The sequence below is a fragment of the Xenopus tropicalis genome, chromosome 2, assembly GCF_000004195.4.
Source record: "Xenopus tropicalis strain Nigerian chromosome 2, UCB_Xtro_10.0, whole genome shotgun sequence".
Lineage (NCBI taxonomy): Eukaryota > Metazoa > Chordata > Amphibia > Anura > Pipidae > Xenopus > Xenopus tropicalis.
Window position 1 is genome coordinate 62,735,896 of NC_030678.2, and position 13,100 is coordinate 62,748,995.

At 37.7% G+C, this 13,100-nt stretch overlaps 1 protein-coding gene across 4 annotated transcripts in view; it reads right to left on the bottom strand.

The window, feature by feature from the left end:
* Positions 1 to 7,307: 7,307 nt before the first annotated feature.
* Positions 7,308 to 13,100, bottom strand: part of arc2 (amphibian RCA protein 2) — a 33,527-nt gene continuing 27,734 nt past the window's right edge. For 2 of the 4 annotated variants that reach the window (XM_031896095.1, XM_012964745.3), the window contains exons 9-11: positions 12,545 to 12,574; positions 9,806 to 9,878; positions 7,308 to 7,995 (exon numbers count right to left, since the gene is read on the bottom strand). In XM_031896095.1, the coding sequence (XP_031751955.1) occupies positions 7,944 to 7,995; positions 9,806 to 9,878; positions 12,545 to 12,574 (155 nt within the window). In that variant the 3' untranslated portion in view covers positions 7,308 to 7,943. The remainder of the gene's footprint in view (positions 7,996 to 9,805; positions 9,879 to 12,544; positions 12,575 to 13,100) is intronic. The other 2 variants (NM_001162857.1, XM_012964758.3) reach the window with 2 other exon arrangements.

A 13,100-nucleotide genomic window follows, 5' to 3' on the forward strand; every position in this document is an offset into this window, starting at 1 on the left:
TTTGTTCAATGGTGGCGCACGCAGGGGAGGGGACAGGATGCGCGCCAAGTTTGTTTAATGGTGGCGCATGGGGGGGGGACAGGATGCGCGCTGAGTTTGTTTAATGGTGGTGCACGGGGGGGGTAGTCCAGCGTTGCTATGGGGATGGACATGATGCGCGCCAAGTTTGTTTGCTGGGGCGGTGCAGGGGAGGGGGTGCGTGCGCCGTGACCATGGAATGGACAGGATGCACGGTGACAGAATGCAGAACTGCAGGAGCCGGTAGGACTAAGGCTGCAACATACAATATATCGCCCAATCTGCAGTTAACTTTGTTATACTTTTCATGCACTTTGTCAGTGGTTCACCTCTTCCAGGTATAATATATATATATATTTGCAACTTTGGTGTGAGTGTGAAAGCCACAAGGCTTGGATATAGGATACTGGAGATGGCTCAAAATGTATAAGAATAGAATGAAATTATTGTATTTGATGCGCCGGTTGGACAAGGATGCATGGTGATATTGCTGCCTATACTATCTCCTATGCAGTTCTGCAATGCAGTTCTAATTACAGTTCATGTTGTGGTGCTAACAGCCGCATGTATTATCATAACGTATCTCTTAGGCCTGAATGTAAACTTAAATGAGATATTAACCTGTACAACCTTGCATATGGTTATCTTATGTTGGATGCGCCTCATTTTCCAGCCCATACCTTGTGTTTATTAATATGGTAGTCATGTAAGCACTTGTGAGTGTCCTTTTATTAAATAATTTGATTATTGAAACTTAGCAGTAGCGGCTGTATTTCCCACCCTAGGCTTATACTTGAGTCAATAAGTTTTTCCAGTATTCTTAGGTAAAATTAGGTACCTCGGCTTATATTCGGATTGGCTTATACTCGAGTATATACGGTATGTTTCTAATATATGTATTTATATTATGGAAACATGATTTATTTCATTTTTAAGATATTTAGAAGCCTATATCTTATCTAGCATATTTTGAAAGCTTAGCTTGTCTTGAAAAAAACTATATCTCCTTTTCCTAGGTAAAATAAAAGTCCCCCAGGATAGGCCCTTAAAGTGAAAGAGCACAAAATGTTGAAAAACTGTGTGGCAATAAAACTACAGCAAGTAACCAAACTGGTTAGCAGAGATATAGTTAAAGGAGAAGGAAAGGCTAAGTCACTTGGGGGTGCCAAAATGTTAGGTACCCCCCAAGTGACTTAAATCGCTTACCTTGTACCCCGGGCTGGTGCCCCTGTTAGGAGAAAACGCACAAGCCCAGGGTACCTTGAGCGAGCGCTTCTTTCTTCCTCTTTCTTCTGCCGGCAAAATCCCTGGGCCGACGCATGCGCATTAGAGTGAAAAGCCGACTTTTCACTCTACTGCGTATGCGCAAGTGCGCGGAACAGGAAGAAGGAAGCTATCGCAGCTATCTTGGGCTGGTGCTGTTCTCTCCTAACAGGGGCACCCCCAAGTGACTTAGCCTTTCCTTCTCCTTTAATGGCATGTTAACCCAAAAGTGGAAATTAAGTGGAAATTTGCCATCAGATAGAGTATTCAAAGTAAAACAACTTTGTAAAATAGTCCATAATGCAGTTTTGTACCAAATTTAAGAACTTTACATGTATAAATATCTTTAAACAATAGCTTTTCCCCAGGCTGCTTCTCCAAGCCAGGTTTTGTATATCTATGTCAAAATAACAATGAATCCATAGTCAATTTTAAGCCTCTCCCACACCCTAGTGAGATTTCATATCCTATAAACCACTTTTCCAACCATGTGACTAATGGTACAGACCAGTAGCGTAAGTACCATAAAATAGACATGTGACTGAGCCCCCTTTTAGCAGAGATTGTCTCCACCATGACAGATAGTTGTTCTGCTGCTGTAAGGGATCATACAGACAAGTGCATTTTTTACTTCTTTGTATGTTTTAAGTGACAACACATCATGTAATTAATGCTATTGGCACCATTCTGTAATCTGATCAGATCACCATTGATCTGACTGATTTCAAAGTGTCATCTGCCAATGTACCATGTTGGCCATAGTTCCTTTTAACTTCCTGCAGTTCAGATAATTTGAATGGAACATTGGAATATGGACACAACGGTTGAATACTGTGGGTGATGGACTGGTGTATGACCACAATAAGATATATAATATATACAATAAAAACTTAAGCAACTTTTTTTCAAGTCAACGTCTTTATTAAACAAACATAAATAAACATACTACTTTTTAAAGTAAAATTGTTATTTAAGTTGGAGTAACACCATAGCAAAATAATTTACAATTTATTATATAAAAACTTGGCAACAAATTGCACATTTTAAAGAGTTTTCTAGATAGTCAGGTAAGAAAAAATATACTTTTCCTGCACTGCTTCACAGGTAACAGATAGGAAAGGTTTTATGTTTAGCAAAAATCCTGAGATACAATCATCAGTGTTGGGTAACACAGAAGAGTCTAGACTTAGGTTGCACTTAACCAGGTATGCCAAATAACCACCCCTGGAAACATTTTTCAATTTTTAATCTGGAAAAGTGTGTGCTTTATTGTTGAGAGAGTGTAATTGTGTTCTTTGCACAACTGATCCTACCTCTCTTGCCCTGTATGAGCATGAACAGTGACCCAATCATGTACATCTAAGGACTAATTTACACAGAATCATCTAACTAGTACTAAACATTACAGCACTTGCAACTATAGCCAAACCTACCCAATTGAGCATAATATACATAAACACATACATGTAGAAAAAAATGAAGGCACTGGTCAGAAAAAGTGAGTTATATAAACCAGTTCAAAGACTGTCCCTCAGTCCTGTAACAACTCCTCGCAAAAAAAATAAAATAATATTCATGCTAACAAAAGCACTAACATAAAAACTTAAAATGTTTAATCCTTATTCACATTGAGCAACATCTATGCATTTTGATCCCCAATGGATTGCCATTTGCACAATGTAAATAAAATATTAAACTACTTGTGCTTTTGATTGCGAGAATATTATATAATCTTGTGAACATATTGTAAGTCTGCATTTTAATTAAAATATCAACTATCCTTTGGTTTCAAAATGAATAATGGATGAACATTGAAAGGAGAACAAACACAAAGCTTCCTGTACGAGCTCAAAGGTGCCACTATTCTATCGTAGTGAAGATGACTCTGAAATTGTTCTTGAAGTAAAAGACACTGCACATTTTTATTGGCTATGTGCTGGGCTCCCTGTGCTGTCAGACAGCTACAGACCTCGAGTGATGAGGGTGGGGCTGGAGTTTCTGCATCTTCTGTTCCCTACACAGCCCTCCTGCTCCTTTTCCACAAAAGTTGTCCTGGTAGACAGGGATTGGATGGGTGAGGTTCAAACTCCCCCCTCCAGCTATCCAATCCCTGTGCAGCTCTACCAGGACTTAACTTCTGTGCAGTATGGAGGGCTGTGTAGGGAAAAGAAAATGCAGGGACTCCAGCCCTGCCCTCCCCACCCTAGTCTGCAGCTAACTGACAGCAGAGTTCATCTCAGTGAGTACAGCATGGCTGGGCCCCCTTACTACCCAAAACCCACTAGGCCCAGGACAACTATCCCTCATGATGGCAGCCCTGCAGGTGGAACACAATATGATGCATCCACCTGCGTTCGGCACTTGGATGTGCTTGCATCAGTACAGGCCAATAAGTAAAAATGAGCTGCATTTCATCCTGCGCACCCCTACAGTGAAACACAGGAGAAATCCACCACAGGGGAGCACAGAGCTAAAGAGTCATGTGTAATGGCTCTTACACGTGGCTGGTTCTTCATGAATTAAAGGGGTGGTTCACCTTTAAGTTAACTTTTAGTATGTTATAGAATGTTCTTATCAACGTCTACATTTTTTTTTAATTACTAGCTTTCCTCTTCTGGATCTTTCCAGCTTTCAAAAGGGGGTCACTGCCAAAAAACTATTGCTCTATGAGGCTACAATTTTATTGTTACTTTGCATTACTTATTTTTTTATTCAGACCTCTCTTATTCCTATTCTAGTTTCTCATTCATACCAATGCCTGGTTGTTAGGTTAATTTAGACCCTAGCAACCAAATAGCTACTAAAATTCCAAACTTAGGAGTTGATAAATAAAAAGCTAAATAATTCAAAAACCACAAATAAAAAAAGACCACCTGCAAATTGTTTCAAAATACAACTCTCTACAACATACTTAAAAGTTAATTTAAAGGTGGACATCCCCTTTAAAAAAGACCCCACTATTCTATTCCCATAGTACCTATGGCAACAAACAACCTCTAAACACAGGCAAGATTCTGCATGTTGCATTTGGCAGCTTAGCGTCCTACCGCTTGTACTAGTATAATAGAAAAGAATAGGGTATGTCAGTTCCTGTGGGGTGCAATGCACAATAAACTACAAAATAAAAACGCATCAAGAACCACCCATTTGTAAGCAACCTAAAGTTAATGTGATACAAGTTCCTGTGATTTGGTTTCCTGTGCCTGTTAGGAGGTTGTGCAGTGAGGCTAAACTCTGTATAGTTAATACTTAGACGGGCAGGTGTTTTTGGACTGCTGTGAAATAACTATGAGGCAAAGTCTAGTTGTACTGTATTTTTGGTGTCCATGACTCTTCATAGAAATTCTGCCACTTTATAAAGCTACTGGCTTATAAATTACAACTGAATAACTAATCAAACACTGTGACTTAATCTAACATTTTGTAAGTGACATCAAACATAACTTTTGTGCTTAGGTTTACCCCTCATGTATTTTAAGTAAAAGCAAACAGGTATATTAATCAAATAATCAGGTAAAAACTGCAGTTTGTGGATTTGTGGTTGCTTGATCATTTGAATTTATCATGGACTGAAATGTTCCAGTCTTAACAGGATGCCACTGCACCTATATAATACTTGCACATTGCTTAACTGCTTCTTATGAAGATGACCCTTGCCATTCCCAACCCCAATTGCTAACCTGTGGTAATCTTAAACACAACATTGAGCAGAGTGGCCTTGTGAGGGATAGTGAGCTTGGTGTAAAGTCCCAATATTCTGTCTACAGTGTTTTGCACTCTACCAGGACTTTGCTGAGCACAAAAAAAATAGATGGGGCATGTTTTATATGTGCTGGGTTGGTCTATCTAGGAACAGTGACATGTTCCCAGTAAAACTATAATGTGTCATTAGCCTCACAATTAAGAAACATGTTAATGCAAATTGTACAGAGCTTTAACAATGTGAAAGCTTGACCACACAGTATACTTGGATATTTCTGAAAGTATTGGTATTATTTTAGCATCGTTACCACTTGAAGCTTTTGCCAATTCAACTGTTATCAGGGTGGTTTTGCTGAGCCCACTGTAGGACATTCTTCTTTCTGACCCACAGCAATGTTATGTTTGGGATCATTTTGCTGCCACAAAATGAACCATGATCAAGACTTTAATTTTTATTAGAATGAAAGAGGTTCTGTTGCTGTATTCATCTGCAGTTGCATCCTCCATTCTTCCTTTGTTTAATAACTAAATATCTGTATAATCCACATGGTGCAGAATTTACCAGCACAGAAAACCAAAGCACTAAATAATAAGCCCTGTAGCTAACAAAATGTATATGTGTTCACTTCTACACTCATTAAAGGCAATGACACACGCTGGTAGGAAAACATGTGTTGCTTCAGCTTTCCAAAGTTGCCTCATGAAGAAACTTTGGGGCGACTTTGGAAGGACAAAGCAATGATAGGAAAGCATTCAGAGGAGATTAGTTGCCACCTTTAGAGGAGATTAATCGCAGGGCCACTAATCTCCTCATGTGACATTGTCCTAAAGGCAAACTTATAGGTTTGATCTTTAAACTTGTAGGGATGCACCAAACCCTGTTTTTCGGGTTCCGCCAACCCCCCGAATCCATTCCAAGGGGATGGACCGAATCCTAATTAGCATATACTAATTAGCATCTGGAAGGGGTAAACGTTGGTGCGAAAAAGTTTTCACTTCCGTGTTCATGCGGACATTTAACCCTTCCAAATCCTAATTAGCATATGCTAATGATTCGTATTCGGTTCGGCCAGGACTGTGGATTCGGCTGAATCCAAACCCTGCCGACAAAGGCCGAATCCTGGCCGAATACCGAACTCTGGATTCGATGCATCCTTAGTCACTTGCGATACAGATTAAGGATAACACACAGTAAGACTTATTGGACAGATATAACCCTAATTACAAGTTATAGTCTTCATAAGTCCCTTAGCCAGTCATCATTAAAGAAAGAAATAAAACAGACATGCTACAGTCACAAAATTTATATATATCCTCTAACCACAAGTTGGCAGTACATAAAAAGCCCATATAGAAATGCATGGAGTAAGCATGTCTGCCCTCATTGTGCAGATTTCAAAAAAGTCTAGCAGCAACACTGTATTAATAAAATCAGCAACTTTGTTTAAAAAACAGTTCTGTGTAAAAATAAAACTGGATAAAAAGATAGGCTGTGCAAAATAAAAAAATCATGTATAAAGGCTGGAGTGAACAGATGTTAAAGTAAGAGCCAGAACAACTTCCTCTTCTGTGTCTCTTTAACTTGTTAGTCAGTCAGTGACTTCAAGGGGGGGGGGGGGCACATGGGACATTGAACTAACTGTTCTGTCTGTTTTTGAATCTGACCTGCATGCTCTTCAAATTAATTGAACAGTTATATCCCATGTTGCCCCCCTTCAACTCACTGACTTAATACATAGTAACATAGTTACTATGTTACTATGTATTAAGTCAGTGAGTTCTCTCATGGAGAGAATAAGATATTGGTGTGTACAAAAAATAGCAATCTAATTTGAAAATTAGCTGCAGCCACAATTAAAATAATCCCCCCCCCATATGATCCCTAGAACCCAGTTTTCTTGTCATGACCTTTCTTTTCTAAAGCAAGAGGACCAACCCACTTTAGACCTAAAATGACATGGGCAGCAATTTATCTCGAAATCTGAACATGGGCGTACCCTATGGCAATCAGTGATTAACATTTTGCAACCAGCTGCAGATGGTACAACAAAAGCCAGAAAATGGTTGCCATGGGTTAGTGCCCAGGTTTAAATGGCCAGTGTTTATGGACAAATCCCACTGACTCTTAAGTTCAGGTAACTGTACTACCAAAAAGTCTGCATATTAATAAAATAAATTTGACTCCCAGGAAATCGGTTCCTGGGGATATCATGGAGATAATTAGTTAAGCAGATACTTATACAATTAAAACAAATTCAGGAACATCCACTAAAAAATATAATTAGTAAAACCTAGTTTTTGAACAGGCAATAAATATACAAAGCTTATCCTACCATAAGGCAAGGTGATTTTTTTTTTTTTAAGATAAAAGTGTGCTCTTTCTGCACTTGCAATATACCCTTCCTCTCTCTCCCCAGACGACATTAGGTCAAATAAATATACAATATGTTAGGGATGCACAGAATCCTTAAAATCACGTGACTTTTTGTCATAAACCTGGAAGCTGAAAATTTTGTGTGGTTCTCTTTAACCCTTCCTGATTCTAATATGCATATGCAAATTAGGATTCGGATTGGGATTCAGGTGAATCTTTCACAAATGATTCAGGGTTCGACTATTAAAATTGTGGATTCAATGCATCCTACAATATATGCGTCTTTTAAAATTCTACCACAGTTCATCCAGTGTATGTATAATTCAGTAAAAAGTAATTACTTAGTTTTCCTTCACAACAATTTGTTTCATATACTACATAAAAGTAAAATAAGCAATTTTTAAATATGGCTTTCCAGTATCATTCAAGGGATGCACTAGTTCAAGATGATAGTATACAGATTTAGAAAATTCATGCCAGAATGGATGTGTGTGTTAAGATGAGGTGTAAAAATAAATCTATTTTCTCTTTTTAATTAAAACTTTGTATAAATATTGACAGTGAAAACAAAGATTCCAGAGAGAAATTAGTTACTGACATTTGAATAATGAGCTCTTGGAGAATCAGTCTTCGGTTTTCTAAGAAAAAACAGAAAAAATTATAAGGAAAACATAAAAGTAAAGGTAAGATTAGCCAAAGATTAAAGGAGAAGGAAAGGTAAATACTCAGTAAGCTTTATCAATAAAAGTCTATTTAAATAATATCAAAAGAAACACAGGATTTCTTGTCTCCTTTTTTGGGAACATGTTATTCGGTATCAGACTTCCTTCAGGGCTGTTTCAGGTTTGGAGCTTGAGTCTGCTAAGTTCTCTCCCCTCTCCCTCTTCCCCACCCTTCTCCCACTACCCCCTCACATAAGAATGCATAAGAGATCACTTCCCCCACCCTTAGGAATGTGTGATCTGAGCTTCAAATGGCTATAACTGCAGCAGGAAGCTACCAAGACCAATCTAAAATGGCAGCTGCTATCAGAGGGAGATTCTAGGGTATTTTACTCTGGTATAGTAAAGCTTTCTGCTGAATGAATATATTGTTCTAGGTGGCACTAATGTGGCGAATCTATTGGCAGTAAAATGCCAAAATTACTTTCCTTTTCCTTTAAGGTGTCAGACGGATTTGAACTGCCCTATTACTGCATGATGTTTTTAAACTTCCCAAAATAAAAGTCAAGTTTTAAGGAGTTGGATGTGCAGCCTGCTTTACTACATAAAGATCAGATTAATTCAACAGAATAAAAATATTGGACACCTACTTTTGGTGATGCATGCTAAAAAAGTATTACCAGGATTCAGTTTGTAAATTCAAGCAGCCATATACCTCTTTGTTTTACATGAGTTCAATGAAAAGGGCTTGTAGTAAACATATTTGTTTCCCTACTAATCATAAAAAATCTGCAGTTATGTTATTTCCTGAGCCAAACAGGGCAACCAAGAAAACTGAAGCTACTTCATACTTAATGCTTCTTCACACTGCATGCGCAGTAGAATGAAAAGCTCAACTTGATCAAAAAATCCTGCTTTGTTCACTGTGCACGTGTCAGCCCCAGGATCTGAAAGAAAGACGACGTGGGAAGAGGATCGCTTTCTCGCAGGTAACCCAGGCTGGTGAAGTTTTCTGGTAAAAGCAGCATTGGCCTGGCGTATCAGGTAAGCGATTACAATTACTGGGGGTGTCTAACATTTGGCACCACCCCCAGTACCTTTCCTTCTCCTTTAAAACAGCAGGCAGAGTAGAAGAGTCCATTATTTATAAAATAATAAAGTGTAGATAAAGTATTTATTTAACAAAACATTGAACAAAGCAATATCTGACTGAATACATTTAGAAAAATATTATAATTAAAGTACCAATTCCATTAAAGGAGTGATTTGCCTTTAAGTGAATTTTTAGTACATTATAGAATGGTCAGTTCTAAGCAACTTTTTAATTACTTCATTATTTACTTTTTTATAGTTTTATGTTTTATTTGCAGTCATTTTCTCTTTCCAGCTTTCAAAAAAGGGCATAGAGCAATGGAACTGCAATCTGGAGAGCTGCTACAATAAAACTGAAATAAGTAAAAAAAAACTACAGATAAAAAATGAAGACGAAATTGCAAATGGTCTCTATGTTATACTAAAAGTTTACTCAAAGTCCCCTTTAAGCACTCCTGAGGACTTCCTTACAAGGTGAGCAAATTTATTTAGGACTATAAAACCTTAATACATATATATTTACATTTTTGAAGTTGAATATAGAGAATACAGAAAATTTGATTAGAATTAGTATTATTAGTGTAAAAACACATTCACTTAAAATAAGCTTTTAGTTATGAGTGTGTCATAGTTAAGGATAAACCACCACCACTCATTGGCACAAGAAGCAGCAGTAAGTGTAAAGGAACCTTACCTTTTTTTTATTATAAAATAATAGACTGAACCACCAACTGCAGCACCAACTGCCAATACTCCAAAAATTGCTCCTTATAAAATAAAAGAAGTTACATATAAAATGCTACATTGAGTATCAATGTTCTGTGCACAAAAGTACCATAGTGACACCTATATATAGATTGTAAGCTCTATGGGGCAGGGACCTCCATCCTCTTGTGTCTTTGACTCTTATCTTATTGCAACTATATCTTTTATTTATTTGTATTTATTGTTATACTTTGTATTTATCTATTATATATATCCCTCTGTTTGTATTAAAGGAGACCTGTCACCCCAAGAAACAATTCCAAATTGTTTTCTATTGTGTTTGTCAAGCAAAATAAACTTCACCTACACTGTAGAAATTATTTTAATCTTATTTTCTTCAACCTTGGAATTCCCAATTGCAGCAAGCAGGCAGGCACCATTTTGTGGACACTGTTATTAAAGGAGAAGGAAAGGTAAAAACTAAGTAAGCTTTATCAGAAAGGTCTATGTAAATACAGCCATAAGCACTCACAGAAACGCTGCACTGGTTTCTCTGTAAAAAGATTAGTTGTGTCTGTTTTCCTCTGCCACAGACACGCAGCTTTCCTGCTCTCTCCTGCTCCCCCCTCCCTCAAGAATGCTAAGAGCTCACTCCCCACCTTAGGAATGTGGATCTGAGCCAATCAGCAGGAAGCTGACTCATAGTCCAACTAACTGAGCATGTTCATTTGGTCCCGGTGTCTGTGCAGGAGCAAGGCATTATGGGAACTTTCTTTACACAGCTCAGCGTTTTTTCTTCCTGTTTGGCTTCTGATCATCTGAACGGGAGAAATATGGGGACACTTAAGGGCACTATTGAGAGAACTGAAGGTATGCCTGCAGCTTGAGATTAACGCTTTACTAGCCTTTCCTTCTCCTTTAAGGCAAACTTTGAATCCTGCCAAAATCTTTTTTCTATGCCAGTATGGGGGAACCTGATACCCATGTCAATGCACTGGTTAAGAAATTAGATGGTGAGGAGGGAGGGGGAATGTGAGGGGAACAGCAACATCTATTTAAAGTTCTGAATTGAAAGTGAAAGTAATTGTCTGCCTAAGGCATAGAGTCGGGGTAAGCAATATATGATTGACAGCTGGGATTTTTAAATGCTTTTATAATGGGCATTGATGTGTTAATTAAAAATGGCTTTTGGTTTCATATTTAATTTGAAATGGGCTTTTATTATACAGCTTTTTATGCCTGGGTGACAGGTCCGCTTTAATGTATTCTACTGTACAGTGCTGCGTACATAAGTAGCGCTTTATAAATAAAGATATACATACATACATACATACACACACCTGGAGGCCCATTTACTAACCATCAAATTTTTTTTTTTTTTCCTTAACTCAAATCGAATTTTTAGTGCAAGAAGTCACAGAGAAAAAACACTGCAACGTTTTCTAAATTTACTATGTGTCTAAATGGCTAAAAATCCGAATTCGTCAATTCACCAGGTTAAACTTGCCGAGTTCATGTAGAAGTCAATGGCAAAGGTCTCTTCCCTTATCCTTAAAGTTTTTCCTTTTGGTTTGAAACTTTAGAGATTTTGTTGGGTTTTGTCCGAAAATTCCTACTTTTTCAAATTGTCGCTGCAATAATTCGATGAAGTCTGGATTTTCACAGCCACAATTCAACTTTTCATGCAGTGACTTTTCCTTTAAACTTTTTTTTTTGTAAATTAGACATTCAGGAAATCGAATTTAGTTGAATTTGAAAATCATTTTTTTTTTTTTAAATTATGTAGTTTTATTAAATATGCCCCTTAGTGACAGATTTATAAAAATGTGAGATTAGAACTCATCACATAAAAAATCATCCACTTTCTATTCATTCCTATGGGATTTTTAGAATCCAGTTTATCAATGGATGAAAGTTAAAAAGAATAAAAAGAGAATGGGAGAGTTTTTCTGTGGTGAGCTTTAGTCTTACATTTTGATAAATCTTCCCGAAAGGGGGGCATTTACTAATGCTTGATTTTCTCGTGTTGGGTTTTTTTGCACCAGAAAATCCCGTTAGCAATTGTTATATCTTGGGGTTGCTTAACATTTTGCCCCTCCCCCCCCCATGATTACACTTTAATGAAAAAGAATAAAAAAAAAATTAAAAAGTCAGGTTTACAAACATTGTTTTTCAAACACTTTTTTTAGCCAGTTCTTTTCCGGAAACTTTTCAGAAAATTTTTCAGGGAGGAGGAGCGTTTCTTCTCTGCAGTGTGAGACACATGTGAGCTTCCCCCCCTGCTCCCCCCTCCCTCCCCAAACATTCATAGCAGGAGACAGGAGCAGCAGGGAACATGTTAAGTGCCTGTAACTTTAGCAGCCAATCAGAGGAGAGGCAAGAAGAAAAGACAGGAAGCAGACATGCACAGTAGCTTAAGAAGCACCTATTGCCAGTACTCAGTACTAAATGGGCCCCATAAAGTGAGCTCTGGGCTCTGGTTTGGCCATTCGTTAACATACATTTTTTACTGTTTTGCCATTCTGTTGTTAGTTTACATCAATGCCTGAAACTGTCCTGTGAACTAAACCCTAAAAACAAATGAATAGATTTTCCAGAATACTTGAATATTTCATAAGAAATAACTGTTTTGAGTTTAATAAATTAAGCAGTAAATATGCAAAAAATAGTACCGATATTTTTTAAATTATATTGGATTAGTTAACATGCAGGTGTACAGCTTACTTACCAACAATTACACCCACATTTCCAGGCTTCTCTAAAAATAAATAAATAAAATGAACATATAGGTAGGTATAGGGTATATCAATGGGTGTTAACTCTGCTGCACTCTGTGCTCAGCAGAAATATATTAAACTTATGGGATATCATTATTATAAGAAATGAAGAATAAGCAGATGACAATTCTGCACAGTGATTTGCACAATATTTACAATATACCCAAGCATTACAGAGGTGTGAGGGGGGCGCATCACTACTGCAGAGAGCACAATTGTGCTCTCTTCACTGGCAGAGCTGAAATTCTGATTTTAAAAAAGTTACTAGGAGCAGCATTTTGCTGCCCCAGGCAACTTGTGGGCTGCTGCTGCCTGAGGTGATTTTATCAACTCACCCCTGCCTGCAGAGCAACTTGAGTCTCACAGCAGGAACTGAGACTTAATTTCCTAGAATAAGACAATGAAGTGCCATAGATCCTGATAAAGCAAATACAAAATATACATCAATCTGCCAGTGATTGCAAAGGGGACCTGCAAAAAAGATGCGGCAGATGCATCCTCAAACAT